The sequence below is a fragment of the Camelina sativa genome, chromosome 11 (assembly GCF_030686135.1).
Source record: "Camelina sativa cultivar CO46 ecotype springtype chromosome 11, ASM3068613v1".
NCBI classification, from domain to species: domain Eukaryota; kingdom Viridiplantae; phylum Streptophyta; class Magnoliopsida; order Brassicales; family Brassicaceae; genus Camelina; species Camelina sativa.
Genome location: NC_141890.1, coordinates 2514586 through 2534637, shown reverse-complemented (window position 1 = coordinate 2534637; position 20052 = coordinate 2514586). Strand labels below are relative to the sequence as shown.

The 20052-nt window shown below is 36.5% G+C and overlaps 4 protein-coding genes across 7 annotated transcripts; 1 reads left to right on the top strand and 3 right to left on the bottom strand.

Annotated features, from left to right (window-relative positions):
* Positions 1-2617, bottom strand: LOC104721255 (isocitrate dehydrogenase [NAD] regulatory subunit 1, mitochondrial). The gene is made up of 4 exons (XM_019233257.2): positions 1960-2617; positions 1371-1610; positions 627-705; positions 1-524 (listed from the first exon to the last, which is right to left on the bottom strand). Exons 1-4 carry the CDS (start codon positions 2467-2469, stop codon positions 250-252), a joined length of 1104 nt encoding a protein of 367 aa, XP_019088802.2. The 5' UTR covers positions 2470-2617; the 3' UTR covers positions 1-249.
* A 539-nt stretch (positions 2618-3156) lies between these two features.
* On the bottom strand, positions 3157-7946 carry LOC104721254 (protein NLP2). Of its 3 annotated transcripts, none has more exons than XM_087475342.1 (5): positions 7744-7946; positions 5727-6807; positions 5558-5605; positions 4438-5458; positions 3157-4348 (listed from the first exon to the last, which is right to left on the bottom strand). In XM_087475342.1, exons 2-5 carry the CDS (start codon positions 6651-6653, stop codon positions 3447-3449), a joined length of 2898 nt encoding a protein of 965 aa, XP_087331468.1. In that variant the 5' UTR covers positions 6654-6807; positions 7744-7946; the 3' UTR covers positions 3157-3446. The 3 variants fall into 3 exon arrangements, with proteins under 3 accessions (XP_087331468.1, XP_010437497.1, XP_010437496.1); XM_010439195.3 differs by having other exon boundaries at positions 7042-7873; XM_010439194.3 differs by having other exon boundaries at positions 7355-7873.
* Positions 7947-13585: 5639 nt separating this feature from the next.
* On the bottom strand, positions 13586-14457 carry LOC104727563 (zinc finger protein ZAT3-like). Its single transcript, XM_010446658.2, has one exon. It carries the CDS (start codon positions 14441-14443, stop codon positions 13586-13588), a length of 858 nt encoding a protein of 285 aa, XP_010444960.1. The 5' UTR covers positions 14444-14457.
* A 1291-nt stretch (positions 14458-15748) lies between these two features.
* On the top strand, positions 15749-20022 carry LOC104721253 (glutamate receptor 3.2). Of its 2 annotated transcripts, XM_010439192.3 has the most exons (7): positions 15749-16342; positions 16583-16828; positions 16925-18273; positions 18371-18648; positions 18729-18760; positions 18846-19240; positions 19345-20022. In XM_010439192.3, the coding sequence occupies exons 2-7, from the start codon at positions 16588-16590 to the stop codon at positions 19792-19794; spliced, it is 2745 nt and encodes a 914-aa protein (XP_010437494.2). In that variant the 5' UTR covers positions 15749-16342; positions 16583-16587; the 3' UTR covers positions 19795-20022. The 2 variants fall into 2 exon arrangements, with proteins under 2 accessions (XP_010437494.2, XP_087331467.1); XM_087475341.1 differs by lacking the exon at positions 15749-16342 and having other exon boundaries at positions 16368-16828.
* Positions 20023-20052: the final 30 nt, after the last annotated feature.

Below are 20052 nucleotides of genomic sequence, written 5' to 3'. Positions count from 1 at the left end.
TTTAGAAACTATGAAATGACAAAAGCCGCCAACAAACAAACGTAGCAACATGAATTATTTAGAACATGTTTTTGTTTCTTTTCTTATCGAAATTTTAGACGGCTAAAGAATATAAAACTCGAGGTACAAAACCAAATAACCGGTGGTGTGCTTAGGATTGGATCATACCCCATATTTTGGCAAACACACAAAATCTGTAGCAGGAATTTGATGAATTTATGCAGACAGGGAACACGTAATTTGTCAAAGTCAGTCTAGTTTTGCAATGACCGCATCAACTACCTGTTGAGTCGTGCTTGTTCCACCAAGATCTTTCGTCCTGCACTTTCCTTCAGCGATGACCTTTTTCACTGCTGTTTCAAGCCGGTCAGCAAATGACGGGAACTGAAGGTGTCTAAGCATCATCGCTGATGAGAGAAGCAATGCCACTGGGTTTGCTTTGTTTTCCAATACTATCTTGTCTTTCCCAACATTTCCTGCTGATGCACCTTGCTCAAATACTGCATGGTCTGCCCCAACATTTCCTGTTTTTTGTATTTAATGTCGCAGATTTAGAATCATTCTTTATCCAGTAAATGTATATAGCTCGAAAGGCGTATGAGATTATCAATACAGGATGTTTTTACCTCCAGGCATGACTCCTGTGCCTCCAGCAATACCAGCAGCAGTATTTGCAACTAAATTACCATAGAGATTGGGTGTTACCTGCAAAACATTTTATAAATTGCCGTTATAAAAGGGAAAAAAAAGCCAAAGGAAACTAGTACATACAGTAATGAGAGAGAACATAGCAAGATAAGGTTAATAGCAACAGTCAAAACTACTGCCCTAAGAAACAATAGTTAATGCGAGTCGAAGTTGGGCTCAGCATTTAGCACTTGTATATTCATGCTAAGTTGGATCTTATCCAAAACAAAGAGCTAGAAGCGATATAAAGGTAGCTATACTAGCAAAGCAAAGGAACCAAGGTTGTTTAATAACTGAGAATTCCGAGCTAGATACATGTAGCTTTTTCCTCAACTTATTTTCAGCAGAGCAAAGTAGTAATAATAGATAGAAAAGCCCACCAACGTACACTTTAAAATATTCCCTGAAAGCGTGATTTGCAAATGACGAGAGTAGATAAATTAGAATGTGGCAATACAGTACCAGTCACATTCCAATATGCAAATGGGGCAATTAACTAGTGTATGGGAACACAACATCAGTCTCATACCAATAAGATAATATGACCGTAAAACAAGGCAAACTACAGAGATACCAAACTAGGAAGAGAGATGACTGGTATTGAGAATGAGAGTAAAACATCCAAGAATGAGAGCCAATGGATAGCTGGGAAAATTCATATTGTATAGAACTCCGAAACATACCATGACATCGAATTGCTCTGGTTTCGCTACAAGTTGCATACAGCAGTTATCAACAATGATTTCATTGTAGGTGATGCTCGGATATTTTTTAGCAACCTCCCGACAAGATTCCAAGAACAAACCATCCGCAAGTTTCATGATGTTAGCCTTATGCACCGCTGTAACTTTCTTCCTGTTGTTGAGGTACGCATACTCAAAAGCATACTTTGCAATACGCTCAGAACAGAACTTCGTGATCACCTAGCAGAAGAATAGGATCAGAACAAATCACACATAGTATAAAAAAACCATTTGCAAACAAAGATAATAAGCAACATGCATCTGCAAATATACACAAAAAAGTATACTCACACAATAGTGATAAGCAACTAGTCCATAATCATCGAATTAGGCATAAAATGTTCATCCATCATTGTTTTAAGTTTCAACTATATGGCAATTGAAATGAAATCCCCTTAACGAACATGTCAGATCAATCTAAGTTAACCTAAAAGGCTAATCTCTAAGCTTAGATTCCACAAAATTCATATATCATAAGGCCATAATCCAAATGAAGACTGAACGAGGAGCAAAAAATCGGAATTCTCACCTTAAGACTCTCAACGACACCAGGAACAACCTCGTGCTCAAGCCCCGCATACTCACCTTCAGTGTTCTCTCTGATGACAACGATATCAACATTTTCATGGCGAGTAGGCAAACCAGGCAAATTGAAACAGTTGACCAGAGACGCAAAGAGGTCAAGCTCTTTCCTAAGCTGCACGTTAAGCGAACTCACACCACCACCAACAGGAGTCTTAAGCCCACCTTTCAAACAAACCTTATTCTTCCTTATCGACTCCATCACTTCCGGCGGCATACGGCTCATTTCTCCGTGAACATCGTACTTCTCGAAGAAGATCGGCGCGTGCATCGCTCCCATCACCTGCTCCACGGCGTTCGTCACCAGAGGACCGATTCCATCTCCAGGAATCAGCGTCACTGCGCGTGGTGCTCCGTCACCGGGTCTAGGCATGTAAGTCACCGATCGGGTCTGGATACCCGATCCATTCGCGTTTCTAGCGAGATTCTTGAGTAGAGTTAGCGATCGGCGAGACATTTTTTCTCTGCGAATGTTGGGTTTGAATCTGAGATAAAAGATTTGATCGAAGAAGAAGAAGAAGTTTCGCCCTTTGGCCTTTGGGAGCTGGAGGCGGACGAAAAGCGTTTATTGTTAAATTTTAGGTATTTACACATTTACTCCCCAAAATCTTCATCTTATTAAGATATTTCCATAAAAGAATTCGATATTTGCTTATTAGACCCATATTTGCTAAATCGTCAATTCGGATATTTATACAACTGCCCCCATTAGTTTGATATTGCTCAATTTTTTACCTCAGTTATTTACAAAATTGCAGGTAAATTTTTGATCAGGTGTGAACATGAGACAGCATTTGCAAAATTATCACTTCGTCTCTCAATAATCCCAAAAATCCGAATCTTCTGGACAATGCTTTTTTACTGAATTGGTGCTCAAGTGGACCACTTGGACTTTTCTACATTTAAAACCTCCTCATTTTTACCAAATGTTGCGAATCTGGTACTCAGTCTAATGCTCTTGGATTGACATTAGTAAACTCTCACATAGCAAGAGTCAAAAAAAGAAACTTAGATCTCTACTGAGACGTAATGTTAGTACACAGTAAGCTTTGACTGTAATGTTTAGTAGAATGCAAGTAAGTGAAGATATTCCAATTTTAAACATTACTTGCAGAGCTTAGTAGAATCCAGATGAAAAATGATGTACAGAATAAAAATACATACATATATAATAAGCATGTTTCTGGTATGCATCGCCTTATTATACAAAAAAACTGCTAAGCCGATGCAGGAAACCAGTCCACTAGTGCTGCTTGCAAAATGGGGTATGATCCAGGGGCACTGAAAAATATGTTTACAAAAACGATGCCCATTGCTATAAAATGGTGAGTAATACTTTTCTAACACACTATTTATTAAAATTAGTTGAATCTCTCCTGGTCTTTTTTCTTTTCTTTTTTTGCAGGTACAACCTTTTATACCTGAGTGATTTGCTTATAACGAAGGACCAAGACCGATGCTACCAAAAGAACCTCCCAGCTTGTTTTGAGAAGCTTCATGAACGCTGATCTTGATTGTGCGGCTCTGTGATGATCTATAAATGTCGATACATTCCTCAAGATCCGCTTCACATGTCAGAAGAACCCATTCCTTGTCATCATCCAGGTACTTCAGATCAAAGGGTGCAATATTATCTATGTTAAAACGCCTAGCAATCTCATGCTGCAACTCTCTGAATCCCCAAGTAGGGAGCAACGTAAACCGTACTTTGGCCTCCCCAAATGTGGCTTTCACTTTAGAGGCCCCTTCGGCTTTCAACTTCCTTCTATTACTCTCCGGTAACCGAGGTAGGTTTTCGAAAAGAGGATGCTCACTGAACGTTTTGTGGCTTAGTGTTCGAGAGAGGGACTTTGTTTCCTCTTGATTCATCGTATGCAGCCTTACCTCGCTACGAGCTCTCTTCAAGATTGCGCTTGCATTTTCAGCCATCAGAGTGGTTACAGTATTTGAGGTGTTTCCAGTATTGCTACTTTGATTAGCTCCAGTTGAACAGCATGTGCTTGAACCAGAGCTGTGGCTACAAGAAGATGATGGAGGTGACTTTGGAGCTGCAGCAGCAGTTCCCTGTGCTGAAACACCGTTCTCGGTTTGAGCAGTTACATTCCTTGACTGGTCAGTATTCTTGAAGGTAGTGCCAGTACCAGACATATGCGGGGAGCTTAGTTCTGGGAAACTTGTATAGAATGAATCAAGTTGAATAGAGCCTTGAACACCTTGAACAGAGTCTATAACAAGTTGGAGTTTCTTTAATGAGTGTCCCACTTTCTTGATCTTCCGAGAAGGCCATCGTGTTATCCCGTGTTGTCTGCATATTCTTTTCAAGGTAGTTGGACAGACTGCAACATAAGAATGAAACTGTGTGAATCATCCTTCACTGTCAGAGAGAAGTTGATAAAATGAACATAATAACAAGAAGTTTTCTTACCACCAATGCTCTTGGCTGCATCTTTGAGGCTTCCTGCAAAGTATTGTCGAAGAACTTCTAAACCAATAGTCTTTTCTGTTTTTGTTCTTCTCTTCTCACCTGGTCTTCTACTGCCTAACAATGTCTGCCCCACACCAAAAGAAGCTGATTCAAAACTTGGATCCATGTCGATTCTGAGTCCTGAATTTGACACCTTCTGAAACTGATCGGTTTCTGAAATAAAGTTACTGTGTCCTGATCCAATCTGATTGTTATCCCATCCAGATGTGAGCATGAACTCTTCTTTTGGCTCTTCTTTCTGGTACTCCCAAGAAAGAGACACACCTTTACCTTTCTCGTTAGCCTTTATCATGTGTGAGATCCATGAAGAATCTTCTTGAGAAATTTCTTCCAAAGGCAAAGGTTTCATATTCTCTCCGGTTTCTCCAAATACTACTTCCTCTCTAACGGGAAACACCACTTCTAGCTCTAGTTCTTTATCAATGACAAGATTTAAGCTCCTGAAATCTTGCTGCAGGGTCACAGAGAGTGACTTGAGCATATCTTGTTGCGCTTCGGTGTCAAGGCAAGTTTTTGGAAAGAAAAACTCCAACACAAACTCAACGGAACCATTGAATTTGCTTTTCAGTGGGACTGCTAAAGCAGCATGTAGACCTGAGATCTTAGCATGGTGTGCAAGAGGATAGTTGGTTTTGCTAAAAGTGATTACTTCAGGCACAAAAAACAGTTTGGTTGCCTTGAAAGCTTTTCCCACAATGCCTTCCCCTTGAAGCAGATGGTGTTCAGAACATGCCTCTAGAAAATTACGACTCTGATGGTCAGGGACAATGCAAGCATCATCTACAGTTGAAACACACTCTGAGAAGTTCTCATCAGAATGGCGGGATCCAACTTTGCCTTGCCGAGCACACGGTGCCCACGTTAAAGCCAGAGGTAGATCATATAATCTGCAGACCCATGTCAAAAACTCTGATACCTCAGGTAATGCTGCATAGTAGAATTCATTATAGACCTGCAGAAACTGTAACAAAAGGGCATATGATGACATTTAGCAACAAAAGTTCAAAGTTTCTGTGTGTTGAAGAGTAAAAGTTTGGTTTATGAGACCATTTTAACACACCTCTCTGCTTGGAGATTTCAAGTTTCTTGAACTCCTTAGATTAACAGACTACAAAAAAAAACAAGAAACCTCTTTAGGCTACAAATACACAAACAAATCTTCTCATTCAAGTGTTATTTTGTTAAACATGTAACTGGATGACTTTGAGACACCAAGGAAAGAGAAAAACCTCGAGAGCTTTACAGATATTGTCAAGCTCTGGCCTGTAATTCATCTTCTGAGTAGTTGTAACAATCTCAACAACACCCAAACAAGTCCCACTACCTCTTTCAAATACAGGAAGGGCTAATGATCCACGAACATCACATTTCTCTGCTTCTTTGATGCGCGGATACTCATCGCTTCTGAAGAAGCGCACATCAGGTGTCCACTCAGGTAGCTTCCCGAGGAAAACACGGCCAGGAAGACCCACAGACTCCGTGGAATCCTCATGAGCCGGGAAATTGTAGGCCACTGAAACATCTCTGTATCTTTTAAGACTTAAGTATTTAGGGTTGAAGAAGTGTGGCTGCTCCAAAGTGGTGAGAAAGTTTTTGCCTTCTTGTTGAATTGGTACCCATATCTGTATGAGGAAGTCTTTATCTTGCATAAGACCCTTTATAGCTTGTACTAATCTATCTTTCACTGATGAAGAAGGGCCTTGACTTGTTCTTGGAGCAATCCACCATCTTCTTCCTCCTTCAGTTTCTTCAAGGAGAAACTTCTCTGCTTGTGCAGAACTCATGGCTGCAGACTGGTCAAAAGGTACTTGATTCAACGGCTGATTAGAGAGATCCTCGATCTTGAGGAAGCCCGGTGTTATTGGAGGAAACTTTCTCCCTGTTTCTTCGTTAGAGATATGATCTTGTGAAGGGTTCTCAGCAAATTGATAACCATAAAGGAAAGAGTTATTGTTGTTGTCACTCATGGTGGTAGAATCAGAAACTTGTTGTCCCAACGTCTGCTTCAAGCTCTTACCATCTGTTGTCTCAAGCCAACATCCATCATAGAAGAGTTCCTCCATGAAATCCATATCCATAGCCGTCTCAGAGAATACACCAAAGCTAGAATTTGGTAAGAAACTGCCATCTCCACCACCACCCCCACCACCTTCCATATCAAAAGAAACTCCTTTTTTTGTTTTCAACCCAATCTCGTATCCACCAAAACCCTAAAAAAATAATTAGTGACTTGTGCTTTGATGTTGTACTTCAAGAACCAGCAAGACCAAGCGTCTTTGAGGTCCCCTTAAGGTGTTCTACATAACCGATCTGCAAAGGTTGTCGAAACATGATCAAAACCCAAACAAGAAAGAAAGCAGAAACAAGATAAGAGCAAAGAAAAACTCAGTCTATGTCAACTGCAAGATCAAAAGTGCATTTGAAACATGTATATAAAAGAAATTTAAGAGAGATGTGAGATCATAGAGAGGCTATTAATATATATAAAAAAGGAAAGCTACAGAGAGTTGACTTGAAAGGAGGAGGGATTCATCAAGTACTAACATCAGCAGCTTTCAAGTACAATATTCCCCAATGGACATGGAAACTCTCCAAGAGGGCCAATTATTGAACACACTTAAAAAGACAAATTCAAAGGAAATTTCCAGTAGACAATAAATGCCACACACAAGAAGATAATGAAAGTATATAAACTGAGAATCTGATGCTTCATGACATCAGTTTCCATAGAACAAAAAAATCTTCTGATGCTCCATAACACAAAGAACAAAACAATCGTCCGACAAAACCCCAGAAATAGTTAGTAACTAAACTACATAACCCACACAAAAGAAAGAAAAAAAAAAAAGTTACTTACTTTATCAAGCAAGATTCCTCGAGCAAGTAGAGAGAATTTCAGAGAAGAAAAAAAAAAAAAATGACTTTTGGGTTTCAAACACTCAGAAGAAGTAAGAGTTAACAAATAAGAGCTGACAGGACAACAAAAAAGAAGCTCTGCTCTGGTTTTTTTTTCAGTTATTAAGAGAGGCTTGTTTGTTTGGTCTCTGTTTATTGGTACACAATACACATAAATGATGAAGAAAAGAAAAAAAAGAAAACTGAGAAAAAAAACTCCTTTAGCTCATCAAATAGATGATATTATCATCACCACTTCTTTTTTATCTCTCTTTCTCTTTCTGGACACACGCAAGTAGGTGGTGATGGAAGAAGGGTAAATAGGGAGTATTAGTCTATTTTAATTCTCACCATGTGGGCGTGCAGAATCTTTCCCCAAGAACAAAGTGGACCCGTTTTTTACCATCCAATTAGATCTCTCTACTGTTCTAATCTCTTCACATTTCCATTAATATTAAAAAAAAAAAAAAAAAAAAAAAAACCCCACCTGCAGTTAAAAATAAGATCTTTTGTTTCTCTGTTTTCTTCTGCAAAAGAGAGAAAGATAAGAATTTGAGAAATAGATTAGAGGAGGAAGAGAGGGTGTTTAAGAGCTCTGTGGTGGTGTTTTGTTTCTCCTAATGATGTAGTTGGTGATGTCTTTTGGCCTATTACTTGTTTAAAGATTCGTCCAAATTTTTTAAACATATCAGATATTTAATTAATTATTTTGATTACGTGAGCAAATGTGTACTTTGTTCTGTTTGATTGGTTAAACAGCTTGTTGATCTGTATCAATGGGAGAGGGAGAAGAAAGATTCTTTGCACAAGACAATGTCTGTCATGTTGAACAGGTTTCATTAATTATTTTGACCTTCAAGATTCTTTCTTTCTTTTAACTTCTCTTAAAAACAATCATCCCTTTCCTGACCTCAGCCCTAGTTTTTTTTTGTTTTTTAACTCTTTGTTTGAAATTTTCGTAAACGCCCTTTGTATATATAAATTAATTGCTCTAATTTATTCATCTTTCTTGTGCTTTCAGTATTTGCCATGGTGTTTTTTTTTTTCATTCTCTCTGTATATATATGTCTGTGTATATGGATATAGATGTGTGAGTGTATTATGCTCATAGATTGATAAGATGCAAATTAAAATAATTAGCCAATAGTTACTCTTCTTCTTTAAGATTGAGCTTTGTATTGATTTCAGTACAAAAGAGGTTTAAACTATCTTATACTACTTAATATATTCATTAAAAATTTAAAATTGTAAACTTTAATGCTTTTCTGAAAGTTCATTTCATGCTTTCAAATGGCATCCATGTGATCCGACGATTCATGGAAGAAGAGACGGAATACATAGTTTCTTTTTTTTTTCGGATTATACAATGATTCCTTCACTAGCTAATTGCCTAATTGAATTGTTTTTATGATAAAGATTTCTCACACTGATTGATCATAGCAAACTTTTTTATAAACTATAATGATATACGTACTTTCCATTTTTAATGATGGCTATAAAGTGTAATCATTTAGAAATTAATTACTTGAATTATTGAAGCTCGACAACAAACGTTGAGATTGTATTTGACCAAAACAGTTATTTTAGGATTGAAATATGGATCTCACATTTTTACATAAAGCTAGATCTATACTAGGAATCTATATATGTATGTGTGCGGTATGAAATATTAAAGAGAAAACAAAAATGTTAAAAGTGATGAAGAAAGTTGTTACTGGTGTATAGTACATAGTTATAACTTATAACCAACCTTGCAAGTTAAAATGTGTAATGTATTGCAAGTTAAATGTGTAACTGATAATCATATGTTACCTACGTTGCAAGTACTTTGTAAGTAAAAAATCTTAAGTACCCATCCGTTTTGTTGTTTTGTTTTGCGGTCTAACGATTTTACGTACAACTAGAATCATATTCGACTACTGGACCAGACAGACCTAGCTAGGATCAAACACATAGTACAAGTCTGTCTACACTTATAATGGGGACTGCCTCGAATGTCTAAGTGGTTGAGGTTTACTCACATGAGTTCTTGGTCTCAGTACTTAATTGACCCGATGTTACTTCTTCTTTGTGCTTGCTAAATTCCTCAGTTTTAGTTAGTAATTAAACACAACATTTTATAGCAAACGCCAAATCTCTGATTGGTTGAAAGCATTGACTGAATATAGAAAATTTCTTAATGTTTTAAATATTATACCATCTTTGTTTGTGCGGTAGCTAGGCATTGGATTCTTCTACTATAAAGAAGAAGAAAAACATTCCTTTTGCAAACACACGTACAGCTTAAATTGGACAAGATATCATGTTGAAACAAATATTGAGAAACAAAAAATCATGTTGAAACAAATATATGAAAAAAAAAGAGTTCAGAAAATGAAGCATCGATTAAAGCGATCATGCTAGATTAATACTCTTGTGGGTGAAGAAAGCTTTTTTTTTTGTTTGAAAACTTGTAAAGAGATTGTTTATAGTGTAAGAAGCATATCTATACATAAAACTTAGCAACTGTAGGCCGGACAAATATTACATGAGGAGCTGCTCATTAAACTCTACCAATTGTCTTCGATAATTACCAATGTACTTGAATTTATATGTTCGGTTTATAGAGTTAGTTAGAATTTTTTGTTTTGTAGACCAAAGATTGGTGAAAGTTTTAGAAATCATTCGGTACTTATAGAAGGAAATTTAAGAACGATGCTACGAGATGAGTTTTCTCACTAATTTACCTCAAAATTATATCCACAAATATGAATAACAATAAATTTCAAATGAAATATACATAATATTATTAATATATTAGAACTACGATATGGTTTTTTTTGTGCTCTTTAGTTATATGCATGTGAAAATAAGCCATATTAACATCTACTCATCCCAAAAATTTCGTGATTGAGTCGTTCGTTTTTAATAGAAGTTTAATGTGCGACTACCACATGAACGTTGAGAATTTCAATGTACCGATCCAAGACCAAATATAAGGCAAATCCAACATCCAATCCAGTCTTTAACACATGTTCTCCTCAATTTATCAATTCTCAGAATAGTAAATTAGAGGACGATTATAGAATAATGTAAACTAATTTCCAAAGGGTCAGGCTTTGAGAGCGGGGAGAAAGTTGGGTTAAGTAGTTTAGCCACTTTGCTCCAAAAAGTAAGGATCAAACGGCTCTCAGTGATCTGAGGAGCCATCGTCCCTTATTCATCGTCCGATATCCCCGACTCGCCGCGTCCAAAACCTTACTAAACAAATGATTTCATTTCATTGTAATCCTCTTACTTTAATCTCCATTAATTTCATAAATACTCAGTTGGAATCCATGTGTTTATATGATAACTTATCAGTTTTATCGTATATATGCAATTCATTTATTTAGTTTACAATCTAGACGAGACATATATGTCTGAATCCTCAGATCACAATCTAGACGATAACAATATATTGTCGTGCACGAAATATCTCTCTATACTTTTTTAATATATATAAAAAATAGCACGAAAATTTCTATCACTGAAATTCTTTGTCTGAATCCGGCAGGCCCTACACATGTCGCTTTTCTGGAAACAATAATTTCACTCCTTGATTACACGATGAAACCTCCTTAATCCTTATAATTAACTAGACTTTAGATGAAAGACTTTGATATTATAAACAAATATCGAAATCATGAGAGTATATATGTATATGTGTATATACGTACAAACTTGTTTAGAAAAATTAGCAAGTGGCGCTATAAATCTTAAGGCAAATGTTAATTAGTAAGTAAGCTACTTTACTAATTATGTCATAACTCATAAGTACTTCTTGTTTTTCAAAGAAAAATAAACTAAGATTAGATATAATACTTTTTCTGAAGCAAAGCTCGCGATAATGGAAGATGATGTCACGCCGTTTAATGACTTTTTAAATGAGAGCCAAGTGATTAATATTATTTTTCTGTCGCCACCCATTGCGGCATCACACTAGAAGTTAAATGAGATTATTGTTATATACTAACAATTTGCTATTTCTGATTTTAGAATTGTAGTTTGATTAGGTATAAAGCCTGGATTTAAAGATAAATTAATCTCGCTCAAGAATCCACTTAAAATATTTTGATTAGACTAAATCATTATGGTGCAATATATTCATATAAGTATGTATATAGGTTTTCCTCTTAAAATAATCACGATGACGTGCTTCCCACATAGTTAAATCTAGCTATATACACTGCATAATACACATATACATTGGTACATAATGTTTTTAATACCTAACTGTATGTTGTAGTACTCACTGGTTTCTCTTTATTACTTTGTTCTATTACGGATCTGAATTTAATATTAATAAGTTACAATTTACATTACATAAAGACATATACTATATGCTTAGTCCAATACATTGTAATAATTAATATTTTGTTTCATTTCTGTTTAGTTTATACTATTAAAATAAAACAACATCGTATTGCCGAATCGCCAAGCATCAGCAATCAGGAATTGTCAAATTCGTTCATTTATGTATATTTTGTGTTGGATCCATCTGACATTTTCTTATGACGTCAACCCAATTAATGTTTTTGGATCATATAATAGTATTCAAGTTGTGGTTTCTGATTAAATATAATAATTTCAGGAAAAAAAAAACAAGAAATATATCATCTTTGTTTCTTTTTCTCAAAGCCAAAGCCTATTCTCAATCATGTAATTTTTTTTAGACGATTTTGCTAAGCGAAAAAAAATAGTTATAACCATTACAAAAATATGGACGATATATACTTATATCTTATGAAATGTTGTTATTGCTTTCTATGAAATATAGAGTTTAGTTGTATTTCAGGATTCCAGTTAATGTGATTATATATATAAGCTAAACTAAATTAGAGCATAGTTCACCATTTTTATTTGGATGGAGTGCTAATTTGAGATGCAAAGAACGTGTGAGGAGATAAATCGGTCAACTTCAGCTTACGTAAGCCTTCATATCTACCATTTTAAAACAAATCAAACTAGCATATAAAAAGTATTATGATTCAGATATTTTTCTTTCTTTTTTTTGTCAACATGTTGCAGATGTAGACATATGAAATGTACGTGAACAATTTTATTTACATATTTCTCACGCGCGTGTGACGTACACGAGCCAGTATAATCAATCAAGAAACGAGAGCTAGAGAGATTCATCTTTGATAATATGCGCAAAAGATTTTTTTTTTTTTGGTTGATAATATTGCATTTTACATACTATTTATTAAATTTTAAAGGAAATCTCATAAGAAGATTCTTTTTGTTGTTTTTGATGTATATTAATATACGAACAAGCATCGCTGTAAACGATAATTATTGTTATTAAATAGAGTTCGTAGTTGAATATTCGTGAAGGTTGTGTGTCGCACTATTTTGATAAATGTTTTGAAGTACAACTGAAAAATATTTGTTTAACAGATTCGAGAAGATTAATTGAAAACTGTCTCGGATTAGGGGTTCGCGCATGTTGTAATTAGTTCCGCGTGCTTACCTATATTGCATCTGAATCTTCAGATTAGTAATAGTTTTTTTAAAGATTCAATCTTAATTTATAAATTATACTACTTTATCTTAAAGCTAGCTGGTGAAAAACAAGGTTATCTTAAAAATAAGTAAGACTAAGATTCTTTAGCGGATTAAGATCTAATCTATCCATGATATATAGAACGGTAAGAGTTATTAAAAAATAGAATGGTTGGAGGTCTTGGAGATCGTGGTGAGTTTGAGATCAGGTCAAACAATGAAAATTTGGTAACAATGGCACTAATTAACTCCGACTTTTAATGTTCTTATGGATTTCATATGTTTTAGGCGATCAACTCTGTTTTTCAGTTTTATGTCAATCCTTTGTTACGATGTGTCAATATATAGTTACCCTTTTACGAATCGCACTTCCATTTATTTTTCATGTAAGATGATACACCAAACTAAAGAATACTGAAAACTTGTTACAGAATCAAAGAGCATGTAATTAAGATTTCTTAATTGTCCACGTATCTTTTCATGTTTATCAGATTCCAAATTAATATACCAAAATATCAGTACTACATTTTCTTTATTAAGCATATATATAGAAGATATACCAATATCCTAAATACATTTACATACCATCAAATCACAACATTAACCAATTAGAAGAAGCAAACATCCAATATAACTAAATTCCCTATATTATATAAATATATACTAATTAAAGACTTAACCTAAGATCTAAAGAACACCCGAATGTGTCTGAACTAGAAAGATCATGTATTGTTGCAGGAACATTCAGATCCAAAGCCCCTCCAACTCCAATGATCGGCTCCTCTTCCCTTTCCCAGTGACATCTCATGTGACCTCCTAAAGCCTGACCACTGGAGAACACTCTAAAACAGATATTACACTTATGATGCCCTGAAAACATAACAATCTTTCCCTGATGATCATGATCACTAGAAGTGGTAACCGTCATAGGATAATCGTTTACGTTTGTGATTGCGAAACATCCTTTAACGTTCTTATGACTTGCTCTGTGTCCTCCTAAAGCCTGGTGTGATCCAAACACTTTCTTACATCCCCCACACTCGAACCGTTCACTAGTACTCGATGAAGATGGTGTGCCATTAGACAGCATTAAGAGACAAGAAGCGACTTCATGATCTTCCTCAGACATAAATGAGACCCAATCTAGTGATCTCTGGTTTAGTTGTTTTGATGAAGCTGCGGTGGTGGGGCTGCGGTAGTTAGGAGGAGGATTGATGCCACGCCATTGACGCTCAGGATGACATCTCATGTGACCAAAGAGAGCTTTCCAAGACCAGAATTGTCTGCCACATTCGGTACATGGACGTGTGATTTTGGGGGCATTAGGGTCTGGTTTTTTGGTGTACCTTGGTTTCTTTGGTGAAGAACTAGAAGATGAAGCAATGGTTTTAGTGCGTTTCCTTTTAGGACTGTGATCGTAACTTGGAGATAAAGCAAACTGGAGATTTGGATTAGGGTTTCTTGCGTTAGAAGGATGAAGTGGAATGTGAAAGGTGGGATCATAGTAGGAATTATAGTTGGTCATCGTGATCACGTAGAGAAAGTGATTGATGAAAACGAAAAAAAAAGAGTAGGAGTTAGAGAAAGGAGTTGCTTAAGTAGAAGAAGAAGAAGAAGACGGAGACGGTTACGTAGGAAAGAAGTTATGGAGGAACAGGGAGACAGTTAACTTCAGTTGAGGAACAGAGCGGTTTACTATGTAAGGAGACTTATCCTCTCGCAGTTTGAATCCACGTTTTTTTTTAATGTGTCAGTTTTGCTGCTTAAGTGCTTATTATTTGTGGCCCAATTTTATATCTAATGGGCCTTAAAGTCCAGTTTCTCGAGTAATGCAAGAGCTTTCTTGGTATTGGGGAGATTGGTTTGGTAAGGCCAATAAGTCAAAACTCAAAACTACTTCATCAGTTATTAAAGTTGTTAAACCAGGGTATTGTTCATATTAATGTGTTATACTCTCTTCACAGAGTAAAATATAAAGAAGATTAGTGGATTTGGAGCTTCCATTACCCATTTCGGTGGAGCTTCCACAGAAAAAAAAAAAAAAAAAAAAAAAATCCCCACTCTCCCATGATTATGATGATTTATTGCCAATATTTCTTTTTGGTTTTATAACCAACAGATCCTTTAAACAATACATCGAAAAATCTAGATTTTAATTTTATTTCCTAGATTTTTTGCTCTTTACAGTTTGACATACTGACTTTACCCGTTAGATTGCTTTATCCTGCGTTTTCTTGTTAATCCTTCTAAAAACATTTAAAATGAGAACAAGAATGTAACAAATTTGCTTTTTTTTGTATAAACTTGTCTCTCTATTCTGGTAATAAGGTTTTTTAAGTTGCGGTTGTAGAGGACAAGAAAATCAGAAAATGCCATAAGCAGCTGAAATTATTTATTTATTTTTTTTGGTTTTGGCCTTTTGGTATTCAAATTTACAAATAAAAAGAATAGTCCAAACAAGATATTTGGAGTTATGTCATATGTGGAACATGGGAAGATGTTTTTATTTAAATGTGGGGAATACCTGAAGCAAAAGATATTCGAAATATCCAGACTTTCTCAATTGTCGTATCAAAACCCACAAAATATATAATACTACTGTATATCTCAGTTTTCCAAAAGAAAACGAACAATTTTTTTTTTAAAAAAGAGTCATTGGATCATGGATTTTTAACAGAATCCAAAAACACAAGTATAATAATAAAAACATTATACAATTATTGAATTGAATAATCAAAAGTGTATATACTCAAACAACTCCATGACGCAAAAGGCATAGGTTAATGATTTCATTAGCGAATAAAAGATCGATCATAGACTAGCTAAGCTTAGGTTAGCCATTAGATAATTAAAAAATCTCTCTATCATCTTCTTTCTCCTATTTTATTTGGCTGGGCACAAAAAGGGTCACTTCGTTACAACTTGCAAATACAAAAAAAGAAAAAAGTTTTTTTTTTTTTCACTGGAAATAAAAACACTACAGTTTAAAGATTTTTCACATTCTCACTTGTTGAGATAGAGATAATGGCTCATTATCGATCGATGTCGACGAGACGACAATCATTTGTTTGTCTATATATCTAAGTTACCTTTCTCTCAGCCTTAATCAAATCCCATCCCACCAAAAAGCTCAACACTTTCCCCAAATCTTCAAGCATACATACATACCCATGATTTTACTTTTTATCAAGTTACCTCCTTTTGTTGAAGACCCACTCGTTCTTCCCTTTTCTTAAATAGTAGGAGTATATTTTAGTCAGTCCTCCTCTCTTTGCTTGTTCCTCATGCCTTCTCTCAGCTCTTTGATTTTCCTACCTGACGAAAGAATCTGCTTTTTTTTTTCTTAATTTTGGTCCGGGTTTTGGTTTTGGCATCTCTCTCCCACTAATTTATTGCATTTTAGTTGTCTTGTCTATGTTTTGAGGTAAGGGTTTTTATTTAATCCTCGTGAACACTTTACAGCTCTGCTGAAAGATACTCTACTTTCTTTGCTCCTCTCTTTCACATTCGTTTGTTTCTTAAAGAAGTTTCTAGCTTTCTCTTCTTTTATGTTGTTATACTCTTTTTGCTGTGACCACATAAAAAAAAAAAAAAAAATCCCATTTTTTTGTGACTTTAATGATTTGATTTCAAGTTTTTGTCTGATTGTTGTTGTTTGTATCAGGAACAATGTTTTTGGTTTTGGTTCTATTGAGTTTCACTCTTCTTATTGGTGATGGAGCTTCAAGGCCTCGTAATGTTGATGTTGGAGCCATCTTCAGTGTAGGCACTTTACATGGTGATGTTACAAGCGTTGCCATGAAAGCTGCTGAGGATGATGTCAATTCTGATCCTAGCTTCCTTGGTGGATCTAAATTGCGTATAATGACCTATGATGCCAAGCGCAACGGGTTCCTCACCATCATGGGAGGTGATATAAAGTCATCTTGTTGTTTCATTGATTCTTGTTTTTTTGAAAACTAAACTTTTACTTATCCTTGTGTTGGTTTTTTTTTTAATCTCACAGCATTGCAGTTCATGGAGACTGATGCTGTGGCTATAATTGGTCCTCAGACATCAATAATGGCTCATGTCCTGTCTCATCTTGCAAATGAGCTTAATGTGCCTATGTTGTCATTCACAGCTTTAGACCCTAGCCTCTCGCCTCTCCAGTTCCCGTTCTTTATACAAACAGCACCTAGCGATCTCTTTCTGATGCGTGCCATTGCAGAATTGATAAGTTACTACGGTTGGTCAGATGTGATTGCATTGTACAACGACGATGATAACAGTAGAAACGGTGTAACAGCTTTAGGCGATGAGCTTGAAGGAAGGCGCTGCAAGATTTCATACAAGGCTGTGCTTCCTTTAGATGTGGTGATTACTAGTCCTCGTGAGATCATAGATGAGTTGGTTAAGATTCAAAGGATGGAGTCTCGGGTAATTATTGTGAACACTTTCCCTAAAACAGGTGTGATGATCTTTGAGGAAGCTCAGAAGCTTGGCATGATGGAGAAAGGTTATGTTTGGATAGCTACACCTTGGTTGACTTCTCTGTTAGATTCTGTTATCCCGTTATCTCCCAAGATTGCTGAATCTATTAGAGGTGTGCTCAGTCTCCGTAGTCACACGCCAAATTCAAGAAAGAAAAGAGATTTCGTGGCACGGTGGAACAAGTTGAGTAATGGGACTATCGGGTTAAACGTTTATGGACTCTATGCTTATGATAGTGTCTGGATCGTTGCTCGAGCTGTTAAGACACTTTTAGATAGCGGAGCTAACATTTCCTTCTCTAGCGACCCAAAGTTAAACAGCATGACGAGAGGAGGGTCACTGAATCTAGGTGCATTGAGCATATTTGATCAAGGATCACAATTACGTGATTATATTGTGAATACAAAGATGTCTGGTCTTACAGGTCCAATACAGTTTCTTCCTGACAGATCAATGATACGGCCCTCATATGACATCTTTAACATGGTTGATGAAGGGGTTAAGCAGATAGGGTATTGGTCCAACCATTCTGGGCTCTCTATTATACCTCCAGAGTCACTATACAATAAGCCTTCTAATCGTTCCAGCTCAAACCAACATCTGGACAATGTGACTTGGCCTGGTGGAACTTCTGAGACGCCACGTGGATGGGTTTTTCCTAACAACGGGAGAAGATTGAGAATCGGTGTACCGGACAGAGCAAGCTTCAAGGACTTTGTGTCAAGGGTGGATGGAAGCAACAAAGTGCATGGGTATGCCATTGATGTCTTTGAAGCTGCAGTCAAACTGATTTCTTATCCAGTTCCTCATGAGTTCATCCTTTTTGGAGACGGTCACAAGAACCCAAACTTCAATGAATTTGTCAACAACGTCACTACCGGAGTGAGTAAAAAGAATCAGGAAAATATCATTTGTTTACAAAAACATTGTCGAAACTGACTGTAACTGATTGTGTGAGTTGTTCATTTTTTGCTTTCAGGTGTTTGATGCTGTTGTAGGAGACATAGCTATTGTTACAAAACGAACAAGGATTGTGGATTTCACTCAGCCATACATAGAATCAGGACTTGTCGTGGTTGCTCCTGTTACTAAGCTAAATGATACTCCGTGGGCATTCTTACGCCCTTTTACACCTCCAATGTGGGCTATTACAGCAGCTTTTTTCCTCATTGTTGGATCAGTAATATGGATTCTTGAACATAGAACCAATGATGAGTTTCGTGGACCTCCAAGGAAACAGATAGTTACAATTCTCTGGTTAGTAAAACAGTCACTCAAGATGCATAATATCGATATATTGGCATTTAACATCACACATGATATTATTATTTTTGCAGGTTCAGCTTCTCGACGATGTTTTTCTCACACAGTAAGTTACATCTAAAAAACATCAGCTAACTTACTACAGTACATTTGATGATGTCTCTAAAATCTTTATGCAACTAAACTCGCAGGAGAGAATACAGTGAGCACACTCGGTCGTCTTGTGCTGCTGATCTGGCTTTTTGTGGTACTGATCATAACGTCAAGTTACACAGCGAGTCTTACATCGATTCTTACAGTGCAACAGCTGAACTCACCAATCAAAGGAGTAGACACACTCATCAGCAGCAATGGACGAGTTGGGTTTCAGGTAGGTTCTTATGCTGAAAACTACATGATTGATGAGCTTAACATCGCCAGATCTCGACTTGTACCACTCGGCTCCCCAAAAGAATACGCCACAGCTCTTCAAAACGGAACTGTTGCTGCAATTGTCGATGAACGCCCTTATGTTGATCTCTTCCTCTCAGAGTTCTGTGGATTTGCTATTAGAGGCCAAGAATTCACCAGAAGCGGCTGGGGCTTTGTGAGTACCTTTCATTTGAATTTCCGAATCTCTTTCTTTCTCCCTGCGGCTCGTTTGAACATTAATCTTGATCATCTTCATTGCGTTTCTTTTTTTGTTTAAAGGCATTCCCAAGAGACTCTCCATTAGCAGTTGACATGTCAACCGCGATCTTAGGTCTATCAGAGACAGGACAGCTTCAAAAGATCCATGACAAGTGGCTTTCAAAATCCAACTGCAGTAACCTGAATGGTTCAGAGTCGGTTGAGGATTCAGAACAGCTTAAACTCCGTAGCTTCTGGGGATTATTCCTTGTGTGTGGGATCGCTTGTTTTATCGCTCTCTTCATCTACTTCTTCAAGATAGTCCGCGACTTTTGCCGCCACAACAAGCCTGAGGAAGAAGCTGCCACAGTACCTTCACCAGCTGCTACAGTACCTTCACCAGAAAGTTCGCGTTCTAAAACGTTGCTGACATTTCTAGCTTATTTCGATGAAAAAGAAGAGGAAACCAAGAGAAGGTTGAAGCGTAAACGAATCGATGATCATTCTGTAAGGCCTTCTAGACCATTATAACAGATACATCATTACTCAAGCCATCTTCGTCAGGCATGAAAGATGAAGCAATGCAGACACATACCTCATACATATAGTAGAATACAGATTTTGATTATACTTCAAGAATAAGCCTTGAAGCATACGGAACATTTTAAACCATAAACTTGTAAGACATCATATGATCTTAAAAGAAGGAATTACAACTTTGTATCTATCTGTTTAAAGAAAAGAATCCCAAATTGTCTCTTTCTGTTTCGTTAGGTATATAAGTATGGT